Consider the following 13,870-nt stretch of genomic DNA (forward strand, 5'->3'; position numbering starts at 1 on the left):
TGATATTCAGTGTGGAAAATATGATATTCAGTGTGGACAATACGATATTTAAAGTGTGGAAGATGAAGGGAATCTTGAAGAATCGTGTCCTTTTAAGTGCATTCAAACCTTCTATTTGACGCGGTCGATTCCGTTGTAACTTTGAATTAGAATAAGTCGTGTGAATAAGGTTCAAGATCGTGATGGTAGATGGCAGTCGTATCTCGACCGATATGCATACGCCCCTTATGCCCATGAGGTGCAAAAAAAAAAATATCTTACTGTAGGTGTACGTCAACACCTGACGGAGCAAGTCCTAGTATAGACCAAGTTTAGGATAGGGACCCAGCGCCCCGTCCTGTGGCACGACGACGACCACTACGCCGCCAGGCACGCCCGAGTAGCAGGGTTCGAGTCTTCCCCCCCATTATCTCTTCTCTCCCCCTCTTCCACCTTAACACCGCGCGCAGATAGATAGGAAGAAAAAAAAAAAAAAGAGCTGCATATAAATAGCGTTTACTGCCAACCGTTACATAAACTGTTTCCGGCCAGTTCGTTATTAGAAAACAAGGGTTCGCTCGGGTCTGTAAAAGTATGAAAACGTGTAAAATAGTCAGACCAGAAAATTTGTAAATTTGTACACTGAGCGGGGGGGGGGGGGGGAATCCAAATTATTAATATAAACTTTAAATTATTTTTTCATCTTGTGTCTCGTCTACAATATTTCGTGATCAAGTTAGCGTTATCAGTGCAAGAATATGTCATTGTTTTCCTATGTAGAGTCGTTAATCTTCATATTCTCAGTGTAATTTAATCCTTTTGCGAAGGAATAAAAGTGTCCAATAGCCCTGAGTATTGCTGTCCCACTCGTGAGTGTGAGAGATAAATGTTATCAAATGTGATCAGACGTGTTATAAGTGATAAGAACTTTATTGGAAGCGAGATAAAGATAGCAGGTTCCGTGGATGGGTATAGAGATAAAAGATGAAAGTTCATTCTTATCATGTGTGTGTGTATGGTCGTTGACTTCATATCAGCCTCTTTGAGGGGCCGTAGTAGTAGCCCCCCGCGAAGTGGAAGGGTTCGAGTCCCTCCCTCCCGCCCCGAACTTACAATCCTCAGATCATGTCTTGGGAATGACCCAGTGTCCTTTTGCTTCGTTTAAGTGTTCCAGGTCGTGTTGCCAGAGCTCCGGGTGGGGGGGGGGGTCAACCACGTCGTGACGCTACGGCAATGCAGGAAGAAGCGCTTGACCTGCTATGTGACCCACTCTCTCTCTCTCTCTCTCTCTCTCTCTCTCTCTCTCTCTCTCTCTCTCTCTCTCTCTCTCTCTCTCTCTGCGCCAAGTCGCGGGGGTCTCTGTCGTATGTGTCGCGCGGGGGAGAGAGGTAGCTAGTCCAGAAAGCGCCATACCTGCTGGAGTTGCTAGGTATCAGAGAGGAGGTTGGAACTATTGCAGATATGGCATGGCAGGTGTGCGATGAGAGGGGCGAGTAAAGACGACGCCCGGGAGGCACCGAAGACCTCCAGATTTTTATGTTTTTTCCTTTATGTTTGAACTGTATTAAAAGTTTGTGTGTGTGTGTGTGTGGGTGTGTGTGTGTGTGTGTGCGTCCAAATTTGGTCGTGCAGGCGTCCATATTTGGTCGTACAGGCGTCCATATTTGGTCGTACATTACGTGTATAAGTTGCGTTCTGGTTGACGGACATGATCGCGCCGCTGTGAACAGGCCATGAGCAGCAGGAGTGTACGTTGTGTGTCCTGTGACCTGACCTGACCTGACCTGACCATTTATGTGTGGACTTTTTCTTCTATGTTGCAGGGCGGCTTAATGCTGGTGCTTGTGGCAACCATTGCAATCAACGTGTCCTTCATAGTGGAGAAAACCCGGCAGCTGCGGACGCCCCTCACCAACACAGGTCAGTTAGCGCACATCTCCACCCTCATCACCAACACGGGTCAGTTAGCACACATCTCCACCCTCATCACCAACACGGGTCAGTTAGCACACGTCTCCACCCTCCACCCACATCACCAACACAGGTCAGTTAGCTCACATCTCTTCCCTCCACCTCCAACACAGGTCAGTCAGCACCCACCACCCCATCACCAACACAGGTCAGTTAATAATCCCTCTCCCCTCCCTCACCAACACAGGTCAGTTAATAATCCCTCTCCCTTCCCTCACCAACACAGGTTCAGTCAGCACCCACCACCCCATCACCAACACATAACAGTTAGGTTTACATAATTATCCTTCTCTCTGCAAATTGATCATGTGTTATGTGTATGTTATCACCACCCCATCACCAACACATAACAGTTAGGTTTACATAATTATCCTTCTCTCTGCAAATTGATCATGTGTTATGTGTATGTTATCACCAGACATTTCACCTCACATTAATCCCATTTATATATCTATGTTGTACCATGTGTTGTAGGGAATATCTTGTGTTGTGAGTAGAGCCATGTGTTGTAGATAGTGCCATGTGTTCTAGGGAGAGCCATGTGTTCTAGGGAGTGTCTTGTGTTGTAAGTAGAGCCATGTGTTGTAGGGAGTGTCTTGTGTTGTAAGTAGAGCCATGTGTTGTAAGTAGAGCCATGTGTTGTAGGGAGTGCCATGTGTTGTAGGTGAGTGCCATGTGTTGTAGGGAGTGCCATGTGTTGTAGATAGTGCCATGGGTTGTAGACAGTGCCACGTGTCGTCAACACTACCATGTGTTGCAAGGAGTGTTGCTTTTTCGCAGTGTTTCCTGTATGTTGCGTGGGGTGGTGTTACAGTGTTGCAGGCTTAAGTGTTTTCACACGAGTGTTGCAAGAGGAGAGATGTTTCGTTACACTGCAGATAAAAAGTTGCACTTGCAGGGAGGGAGTTGGATGAGGCGTTGCATGCAATGGATATTATATATTCTTCTTTTTTTAATGGCAGTATACACTCATTTTTTTTTTAACTGTGTTCGTTGCATTGCAAAGAAAGGTTATGTGATGTGCAATATACGTTTGTGAACACTAGCCAAGAACAGCTCTTGCAATAATTGCTGGCGCCAGATTGAACCAAGTTAAAATGGTAATGTTAAAGATACTGATAATGTTAACTTTGATACATGCTATATAAACTTACTAGAGGGAGTTACGGGTTATAGTTAAGGGTTATAGTTAGGAGTTGTAGTTCTCACACACACACACTGTAGAGTGTGTGAGAGATGGAAAAGAATTAAAGCTAAAAAGAAAGACTTGGAAGAAAATGGATAATGGTTCCCCCCCCCCCCCTTTTTTTTATTTCTTCCCTGGAGGCAAATAAGTGTTCTTACAAGTCACTTATGGTAGTGAGGACCTGTGTATGTGCGTGTGTTGTGTGTGTGTGTGTGTGTGTGTGTGTGTGTGTGTGTGTGTGTGTGGCAAGCAGTAGATAGCACAAGATGTACACTTTTTACACATCAGTACAAGAGGTACACCTTTGTGCCTATAAGTCCAAGAGGTAAACTTTGTACATTATAAAACAAGAAGACGTGATGTTGTGGTGTGTGAGAGAGAGAGACGCTATCCATGGCGCTTGGAAATCGAGAGATTGTGGAGATAAAAGGGGAGACTTTGGAGATAAGTCTCTGTAGTTCGCGAGAGATAAGTTACCACTAGTTTTCCCCAGCGTTTTAATCTCATAAGTATGAAATTTAGATCAGAGAACCCCCTCTCAGATTTTAGAAAGTTTTAAGGAAAGAGAAAAGTCAACATGCGTAAGTTCATGGGAGAGCAGAAGTGTGCGGTACATGAGGATTTGATGCCAGGGTGTGTCATGTGATGCCAGAGGGGGTGTCATGTGATGCCAGGGTGTGTCATGTGATGGCAGAGGGGGTGTCATGTGATGCCAGGGTGTGTCATGTGATGCCAGGGGAAGTCATGTGATGCCAGTGTGTCCTGTGATGCCAGAGGGTGTCATGTGATGCCAGGGGGTGTCATGTGATGCCAGGATGTGTCATGTGATGCCAGAGGATGTCATGTGATGGCAGAGGGGGTGTCATGTGATGCCAGAGGGGGCGTCATGTGATGCCAGGATGTGTCATGTGATGGCAGAGGGGGTGTCATGTGATGCCAGAGGGTGTCATGTGATGCCAGAGGGTGTCATGTGGTGCCAGAGGGTGTCATGTCAAGCCATGACAACATGACATAGTCAGCATGGGTTGCCCATTAATGTGGCATTTTCTCAACAGTCACAACACATGACAGAACACGGTTGTGTTCACGATTGATTGGTTATAGAACATTGTTATGTAAGATTATAGAACGTTGTTATGTAAGATTATAGAACGTTGTTATACAAGATTATAGAACGTTGTTATACAAGATTATAGAACATTGTTATACAAGATCATAGAGCATTGTTATGTAAGATTATAGAACATTGTTTTACAAGGTTATAGAACCTTGTTATACAAGATTATAGAACCTTAAAAAGGATTCAGTTATTCTATAAGTGGTATTTAACCTTGTTAGTTAGCCTTAGTGGTGTTGTAGGTTAGAGATGTCTTCTGTTATGAGGGGTGAGGATGACTTGTGAGGGGTGAATATGACTTGTGTTGTGAGGGGTGAATATAACTTGTGTTGTAATGAGTGAACATGACTTGTGTTGTAAGGGGTGAAGATGGTTTGTATTGTGAGGGGTGACTATGACGTGTTGTTATGAGCGAAACATGTGTTGTTAGGGATGAAGATGACTCATGAGGGGTGAATATGACTTTGTCTAGTGAGGGATGAAGATGACTTGTGTTGTGAGGGGTGAAAATAACTCGTGTTATAAAGGATGAACATGACTTTTGAAAGGTGAATATGACTGGTTGTAAAGGTTGAATATGACGTCTATCGTAAGGATGTGATGATGACTCGTGTCCCAGTTAGTGAAGATGATGATGATGACGATGATGATGATGATGATGATGATGATGACGATGATGATGATGACTCCCTCTATGTGTTTACAGGTAGCGAGGGTGACGGAGGAGGAGCTGGCGTCGGCAGGCGGAATAACCTGAGGTTACAGGAGTCGCCCCCGAAGACGTTGACGCTGGACGTCGTCTCCAGCCAGACCCGCGTCTCAGTCACGGTCGACGGCGCCACAGTGAGTCCCTCTGGGTGTTACGGTGGGTCCCCGTCACGGGTGAGGGTGTTACGGGGGGTGCCCGTCACGGGTAAGGGTGTTACGAGGGCCGTCACGGGTGAGGGTGTTACGGGGGGCCGTCACGGGTGAGGGTGTTACTAGGCCACCAGAGATGAGGGTGTTACTAGGCCACCAGAGATGCGGGTGTTACGGGGCCACCAGAGATGAGGGCGTTACGGGGCCACCAGGGATGAGGGCGTTACGGGGCCAAGTTACTCATGCCACAATTAATGTAACACGAATGTAACATCACCATCTCAAATACCCACTGTAGACCAGAACTTGTTAAAATCACAGTAGAATACATCTACATACTCGACCACCGCGCCAAAACACACACTACCATGGGGAGTTGCTTGAATTGTTCGCAAAATTGCTTCAAGTGTGCAAAAATGTGGTGGTGGGGAGGGGAAGGGAAGCAGACACTAAGGTGTCTGCGATCGTGGGGGGGAAATCACACTCGAGTGGCTGAAAACCAGAGAAGAATCAGTTGTCTTGACAACAAAAATGACATCAGACATGGGACAGACGTCAAGGCCAATATGCGAATAAAATGGAAAAAAAAATTAGAATGGTCCAGATTGGAATGACGCTCCCCCTATAGCAAGCGACGTAATGAGTTGCAGACGTTATGGGGAAAAAATGCCACAGGTCTTTGTAGGAAGGGAGATGAAACCACTCGAGGTAGGCGGGTGGTTGTGTGTGTGGTGGTTGGAGCAGGCATTGCGATGGTATCCAGTGACCCAGATGTCACAGATGACATGGTTGACCTCTTAGTGGTACATTGAGTCGATCCCCTTCTGCGTTGCACGTGACTGGTGCTGGTACCTGGGGTAGTGTGTGGGCACTGGGAGAGGGTAGGGGTGGAGGTGGGTTACCAGGGATGGTGTGGTCACCATCTGAGGGGTTGGTTACCTGGGTGAATGTGGGAACTGGGAGTGTACCTGGGATGGTGTGGACACCTGAAGGGGGTACCAGGGATGGTGTAGTCACCAGAGGAGGTACCTGGGATAACGTGGAAACTGGGATAGGGGTACCAGGGATGGTGTAGTCACCTGAAGGGGGTACCAGGGATGGTGTAGTCACCTGAAGGGGGTACCAGGGATGCTGTGGTCACCTGAAGGGGGTACCAGGGATGCTGTGGTCACTTGAAGGGGGTACCAGGGATGCTGTGGTCACTTGAAGGGGGTACCTGGGATGGTGTGGTCACCTGAGGGGGAGAGGGGGGTCGCCTGGGATGGTGTGGTCACCAGGGAAGACACAATGGACGATGTATCCCCCCAGATTCGCCTCCCACGCCCGTCCCTAATTTTGTTTCTCATTTCTGGTGCTAGAACTGGCATCTGTCCTCCTCCCAACACCCGAGCCATTTTTGTTTATTTAGTGTTCAATTCTCCCGGAAAGTTTTCATCCTTGCTGCATTTTCGTGTCCTGGGAGGAGTCAACGCCTCTTCCATCCTCAGAGTTTACGTCTTCTCAGGCGTCTGTCATGCTTGTCTGGAGCGTCGCAACTCCTGCCTCCCGGGGCGGCGTCGTAGCCCCTGCCTCCCAACGCGTCGCAACCCCCTACTTCTCAAGGCGTCGCAACCCCTTACTTCTTCAGGCGTCGGAGCTCCTGCCTCTCAGGACGCCTTCTGGGGGGGCGTCGCAGCGGCTCCTGCCTCTCGGGGCGTCGCAGCAGCTCCTGCCTCTCAGGGCGCCTTCTTGGAGCGTCGCAGCAGCTCCTGCCTCCCGGGGCGCCTTCTGGGAGCGTCGCAGCAGCTCCTGCCTCCCGGGGCGTCGCAGCAGCTCCTGCCTCTCAGGGCGCCTTCTTGGAGCGTCGCAGCAGCTCCTGCCTCCCGGGGCGCCTTCCGGGGGGCGTCGCAGCAGCTCCTGCCTCCCGGGGCGTCGCAGCTCTTGACTTCGGTATAATTATGGGAGTGTGGAGGCCGTGTTATCGGCGCCCAACTTATGCCTGGTGGGGGGCGTTATGTTAGTGGGCGAGCGTTGCCCATACCTCAGGCGCCTCATTTGCATGTTCATGTTCTTATTAAAGCCACGCTGGATGACTTTCATGGCCGGGAATCTCGGCGCAATAACTTGGCGACACAACTTGGCCCATCAGGAGGGTGTAATCGGCCGTCATTCCAAGCACACGCTCTTGTGTTTGATTCATCCACACACACCCCGACCCCCACACCTACCCTCCAGTACACCTCCTCCTGCCCTCCACACACCCCGACCCCCCACACCTACCCTCCAGTACACCTCCTCCTGCCCTCCACACACCCCAACCCCCACACCTACCCTCCAGTACACCTCCTCCTGCCCTCCACACACCCCGACCCCCACACCTACCCTCCAGTACACCTCCTCCTGCCCTCCACACACCCCGACCCCCACACCTACCCTCCAGTACACCTCCTCCTGTCCTTCACACACCCCGACCCCCACACCTACCCTCCAGTACACCTCCTCCTGCCCTCCACACACCCCAACCCCCCACACCTACCCTCCAGTACACCTCCTCCTGCCCTCCACACACCCCGACCCCCACACCTACCCTCCAGTACCCTCCTCCTGCCCTCCACACACCCCGACCCCCACACCTATCCACCACCTACCCTCCAGTGCCCTCCTCCTGCCCTCCACACATCCCGACCCCCACACCTATCCACCTACTACCCTCCAGTACACCTCCTCCTGCCCTCCTTTCGTCTTGCCCCTGGAGGAATTTTTGGTCATTAATTGCATCGACCAAGAAAGTATATATTTGAAGGATCGTATTCTCTTTGAGAGTGCCTCCTTTTTCAGCAGAGCTGTGTCTGTGTCTGTGGATAAAGCCTTGAATAGGACTGTGCAACCCTTGGGTAGGATGACCTGGCATTTGACCTGACCCCATAAGGTCGAGATAACAGATCTTTGTCGTCGTGTGACCTAAGCCTTGATCCTAGCCGGTGTGTGATCTTGGGGACCGAGCTCCGTTATGCATGATCTTAATCATGACCCTTTGACGCTCCGTACTTATATCTCTTATTAAATATTGAGCAACCCATGTACGCAAGGCTCTCATGTCAACTGGGGACGTGGTGTGTGGCGTGGGGGTCACCTGGGGACGTTGTGTGTGGCGTGGGAGCCACCTGGAGACCTGGTGTGTGGCGTGGGAGCCACCTAGGGAAGTGATGTGTGGCGTGGGAGCCACCTAGGGAAGTGATGTGTGGCGTGGGAGCCACCTAGGGAAGTGATGTGTGGCGTGGGAGCCATCTGGGGACTTGGTGTGTGGCGTGGGAGCCACCTAGGGACCTGGTGTGTGGCGTGGGAGCCACCTGGGGAGCTAGTGTGTGGCGTGGGAGCCACCTGGGGAGCTAGTGTGTGGCGTGGGAGCCACCTAGGGACCTGGTGTGTGGCGTGGGAGCCACCTAGGGACCTGGTGTGTGGCGTGGGAGCCACCTGGGGAGCTAGTGTGTGGCGTGGGAGTCACCTGGAGACCTGATGTGTGGGGTGGGAGTCACATGGGGACCTAGTCTGTGGCGTGGGTGTCCCCTAATGAAGAGGGGGGACCGAAGTTAAGAGAAACTATACAAATGTCATGTGGGTACATCATGTATATATGTATGTTTGTGGAGCTAATTAGTTGGGGGACGTGTGTGTGTGTGTGTGTGTGTGTGTTTGTAACGATAGTTCCCGCCTGATGAACGACCTTCAGCCGCTGGTTGACCTTTAATTGGGGTTGAGGGGGGTAAAGTTTCCAGTCATCTGTTGACGTCTGGACTCAGTGTGGGGTGGGTGTCAGTGTAGTGCTGGTGACTTGGAACTGGCGAGGAGGACGTAGGGGGAGTGATCTATTTGGGGGCGCCTCCTTGCGTACGGGGGAGTGATCACACACTCATACATACATACATACATACATACATACATACATCTGTGCCTGCTCTCACAGACGCACACACACTACGCCCGTCCACAGACGTCTGTGCCGACGTACACAGCCCACGAACATCAGACGCTCAGACCAAGCCACTCTCCCTCTTGGATGAACCCTCGACCCGCGTTCCCTCCCCCTCCGTGTCGCTTCTCTCTACCCTACAGGTATTACTTCTGCCTCAGCATTGGAGAGCTGGCTGGCCGGCCCGCGCGCCCCTCCTCCTCCCTAGGTGTGTGTGTGTGTGTGTGTGTGTGTGTGTGTGTGTGTGTGTGTGTGTGTGTGTGCATGACTTCGCCGCTGAGGGTCAGGCAACGCCATGGTCATGTAGACTCCGACTGCCGGATCAGCAGCAGTGTGCCCGTCGCCAGCTGGGTGGTGTCTCTCTGTCTCTCTCTCTCTCTCTCTCTCTCTCTCTCTCTCTCTCTCTCTCTCTCTCTCTCTCTCTCTCTCTCTCATCACGAAGCCTCGTAACTCGTGTCTCGCCGAACACCTGCGACCTCCATCCCCCCTCCTCTTCCCCCCCCCCCCTCCCATCCTCTTTGAAAAGACGAACTTTCCACTTCGTGAAGAAAAGGCTGGGCGCTGTTCTAGTGTGTCTGCTTCTTTCTCTCTCTCTTTTTTTTTTTTTTTAATTCCCAAAGACCTTTTGATTACTTCTCTCCTTGATTAGAACCCTTGAACACACACACACACACACACACACACACACACACACACACACACACACACACATACACGTACTGTACCATGCGTAAGAACACGGAGGACACCAATGTATTATACATCAGTACAGTACTGTATGTGCTCCGCCGTGCAATACGCATCAAATATAAAGAAAAGGCACAAATTCGTAATGATATATATATATATATATATATATATATATATATATATATATATATATATATATATATATATATATATATACTGATTTTGACCTTTAGTCTCTGGTTGTATAAGGGCTGAAACTAATGCGACAACTGGTGTTGATATATGTCATTACTGTATTATGATGTAGCTCGGATATGCAAAGCCCAGTTTAAACATAAAGGCTATTAAATCATTTTGAATATAATCATTAATTTTTTTTTTTTTTTTTTGCATATACGGGAACGAATGGGAATGTTTGGTTGACCCCATTGTTTGACCTGTTTTGTCCCCCCCCCCCCCCATTGCATGACGTGTCGTCCCCTCCCCCCCCCCAATTGCATGACCTGTCCTCGTGTTTATGTATCGTGATGTTTGGGTGTTGTCATGTGGCTGTGAGAGGTGGGGGGGGGGGGGGGGGAATGAAAGGGTTGAGTGACACACACACACACACACACACACACATCCATCCCTCATACGTTTTCTTTCAGCCCTGCTTTGCGAGAGGGGTCACTAACCTATTCTCGTAGACGTCCCTCCCCCTTACAATCTTGATCCGCTGAATCCATTGGCACGCGCCTGGGTTGTCTCTGGGTGTCAGCGATCCGTCTGTCGCAAGTCTTGCGTCGTGTGGGGGTGTTCCGTCCGTAATCGTAGACTTGCTTACGACGTGGACTGCGTTAAGTGCCAGTTCGAAGGCGTCAGTACTTTAAGGTCACACATACTGGTGGTCAAGCCAGTGGAGGGGGTTTTATCCCCCCCCTAACTTTGAAACACGAGCAAAGAACGTCCCAGTACCAGATATTCCTCCAACTGTGTGTATCCATCGCTAGTCGGTGGTGAGGCTCTTCGCTTGTATGATCACTCGTTCGAAACCCTCACCCTTTCCCTCCCTCTCCTCCGCCCCTCAACAACTCGCCCTAAGAACAGCGGTAGGGATGGAGGAAGGAGAGGGTTAGCGGAAGTAGTGGGTTTGGGGGGGAGGAGGTGGAAAGCCCCAGTTGATTCTTAGCTTGTGTGTGTTACCGCGTCGGGCTGGTGGGCGGGTGGGCGGGCGGGCGTGGTGGAACCCAACCTGTAGTTTGTCATCTATGTATGTTCACGGGGGATGGAGGGTGTTGACCTTGTGTTTATGGTTGGAGGCGCCTCTCGGGGCAAGGGTAATATTTTGCCATTACTGTCTCGGGGTCTGAGACGCAGAGAGAGAGAGAGAGAGAGAGAGAGAGAGAGAGAGAGAGAGAGTGAGGTGGGTGGAGGAAGGGGGACACAGGGCACCAAGTGTCACGGGACGCAGACGGAGGGGGAATGACACACGAAAGACGTAAGACAGAGACGAAGGGGGGACAGCTAGCTGCACAGACAGAGGGGCACAGCACACCATCAACACTTGGTGGGAGAGGATCATGTAGAATGACATCAGTGACACAGAAGTGTGTCATGCAGAGGGGTGGTGTGTTGTGTTAGGGGAGGTGTTGCTCTGCCCTTATGGTGGGGAGGGGCGGGGGGCGGTAGGAACACAAGACGATGTAGGAAGCAACACTACTTGTGTTGCTGGAGGAGCTGATGGTCTCCTCTACGTTGTCTGGTCCGAGGTGTTGGTGGGGTGTTGATACACATGCAGTACTCACTCTGGGCGGCGCTGTGTGTGGGGTGGGCGGGGCACAGTGTGGGATGGGCGGCATAGTGTGGGGTGGGCGGCACAGCGTGTGGGGTGGGCGGCACACAGTGTGGGGTGGGCGGGGCTTCACAGTGTAGTGTGGGGGCTTTACAATGTAGCGTGGGGGGGCTTCACAGTGTGTTGTGTGGTCGGCTCAGTGTGGTGTGGGAGCGGTACAGTACGGGGCGGGGCGGGGCAAAAGATACAACCCCCCCCCCCCCTCGTAAACTACCATCCATTACCTTGCTGGCTGTTTAATGGCGACTATCTTTGTGTGTGGGGGGGGGGGGGAGGTTGAGGTAAGGCTAGGGATGGGTCCTGGCCATTGGCACGCTTGCTGTGGGCTGGGGCGACTGGTCGTAAGGAGGGGGCTGCTGCTGTGAGGGGACTGTGGGGGTGTGCTGTGGATCTTGAGGTAATGTTTGACGCTGTGGCAGGTGTGTAAATTGTAAATATTTACCCGATTTACAACACAGTCTGCATGCATATATTTTTAGGGGGAGGGGAACTCAGCAGCCACACGTATAATACTTATTTGTTCCGTGTCAAAAATTCCCGTTTTGAATCATTATGAATTGAAGAGGGATGGGAAGAATAATTATTAATTATGTATAATTAAAGAGGGATGGGAAAATAATCATTCATTATGTATGATTAAAGAAGGATGGGGAAAAATAATCATTCATTATGTATGATTAAAGAGGGATGGGAAAAAATAATCATTCATTATGTATGATTAAAGAGGGATGGGAAAAAATTATCATTCATTATGTATGATTAAAGAGGGATGGGAAGAATAATTATTAATTATGTATATTTAAAGAGGGATGAGAAAAATAATCATTCATTATGTATGATTAAAGAGGGATGGGGAAAAAATAATCATTCATTATGTATGATTAAAGAGGGATGGGAGAAAAATAATCATTCATTATGTATGATTAAGGAGGGATGGGGAAAAAATCATATAGATATTTTTTTTCTTGTCTACTTGTTAGCTGTGGAGGGGAGGGAGGGAGGGGGGGAGAATGTTTATGTCGTGGGTTTATCTTTGTAAAACAAACACACTCGCCTGAGTGAGCAAATGCTCTGAATATTAAACCCAGACGAGGATATTCTTAACTTTACGCAAGGGTGGATATTCGTGATATTAAACCAAGACGGATATTCATAATCTTACACAAGGGGATGGTATTCATAATATTAAACCACGACTGATGTTAGGAATATTACAACGACAGGTGCTAAGAATATTAAACCAAGATATAATCAGAATGTTTAAACAAGTATTCATATCAGGGAACCAATAGAAAAATATTCTGTTTAATTAACCAAAGCAAATCAAAAGATAACAACGTGAAATATTCGAAGCTACAGATATACGGAATATTGAGTTAAGACAGATTTTGAGAATATTAAACCAGGTCAGATCCAGAATGTTGTACGGATGAATATTCCCAATATCAGCCCAGCTGTTTCACCAAAGGTGTTGGATCCTGTTGTGACCTTACATGACCTTAGGCGTGTTCACTGTGACATGACGTGTATTTGGTCTGACCTTGTTTGACCTCAGGTGTGTATGGCATCGCGATACTTGTTTGACCTTACCTTTGTTGACCTCACGAGTGTTTATCATGACGTTCCTTGACCTCACATGTGTTTGACCTGACCTTAGATATGTTTAGCGTGTCCCTACGTGTGTTTGACCTGACCTTGCTCGACCGCACGTGTGTTGAGCGTGTCCTTACATATGTTATACCTGACCTCACGTGTGTTTGACCTGACCTTAGGTATGTTTGGCGTATCCTAACATGTAATTGAGCCCTCACCTTTTCTCGACCATACGTGTGTTTGGCGCGTCCCTTCGTGTGTTTAACGTGACCTGACCTGACCTGACCTCATGCACCTGTTTGCCGCAGATCGTCGAGGAGAGCGAGGACCGGAAAGGTCGTGGAATACACGTTGTGGTCCTGCACCAAGCCAGCGGCGCCGTCATGGCGCAGAGAGTTTTCGACACCTACTCTCCCCACGAGGACGAAGCCATGACCCTCTTCCTCAACATGGTCTCCCCAGGCAGGATCCTCGTCCTCGCCATCAAGGTCAGTGGCTTCCCTCCTCCCCCAGGTCATCCCTCATGCTTCCCTCCCTCCTCCCCAGGTCATCCCTCAAGCTTCCCTCCTCCCCAGGTCATCCCTCACGCTTTTTCTCTTTCTTGTTCTTCTTCGCCTCAGGTCGTCCTTCAAGTTTTACTTTCACCCCAGGTCGTCCTTCAAGCTTTACTTTTACCCCAGGTCATCCTTCAAGCTT

At 49.7% G+C, this 13,870-nt stretch overlaps 1 protein-coding gene across 4 annotated transcripts in view; it reads left to right on the forward strand.

Moving 5' to 3' along the window:
- Positions 1–13,870, forward strand: part of LOC139750997 (protein O-linked-mannose beta-1,2-N-acetylglucosaminyltransferase 1-like) — a 444,536-nt gene that overhangs the window by 401,309 nt on the left and 29,357 nt on the right. For all 4 annotated transcript variants that reach the window (XM_071666033.1, XM_071666032.1, XM_071666035.1 and 1 more), the window contains 3 exons: positions 1,803–1,899; positions 4,960–5,096; positions 13,483–13,662. In XM_071666033.1, coding sequence (XP_071522134.1) covers positions 1,803–1,899; positions 4,960–5,096; positions 13,483–13,662 — 414 coding nt within the window. The remainder of the gene's footprint in view (positions 1–1,802; positions 1,900–4,959; positions 5,097–13,482; positions 13,663–13,870) is intronic.

This window comes from Panulirus ornatus, chromosome 10, assembly GCF_036320965.1.
Source record: "Panulirus ornatus isolate Po-2019 chromosome 10, ASM3632096v1, whole genome shotgun sequence".
NCBI lineage: Eukaryota > Metazoa > Arthropoda > Malacostraca > Decapoda > Palinuridae > Panulirus > Panulirus ornatus.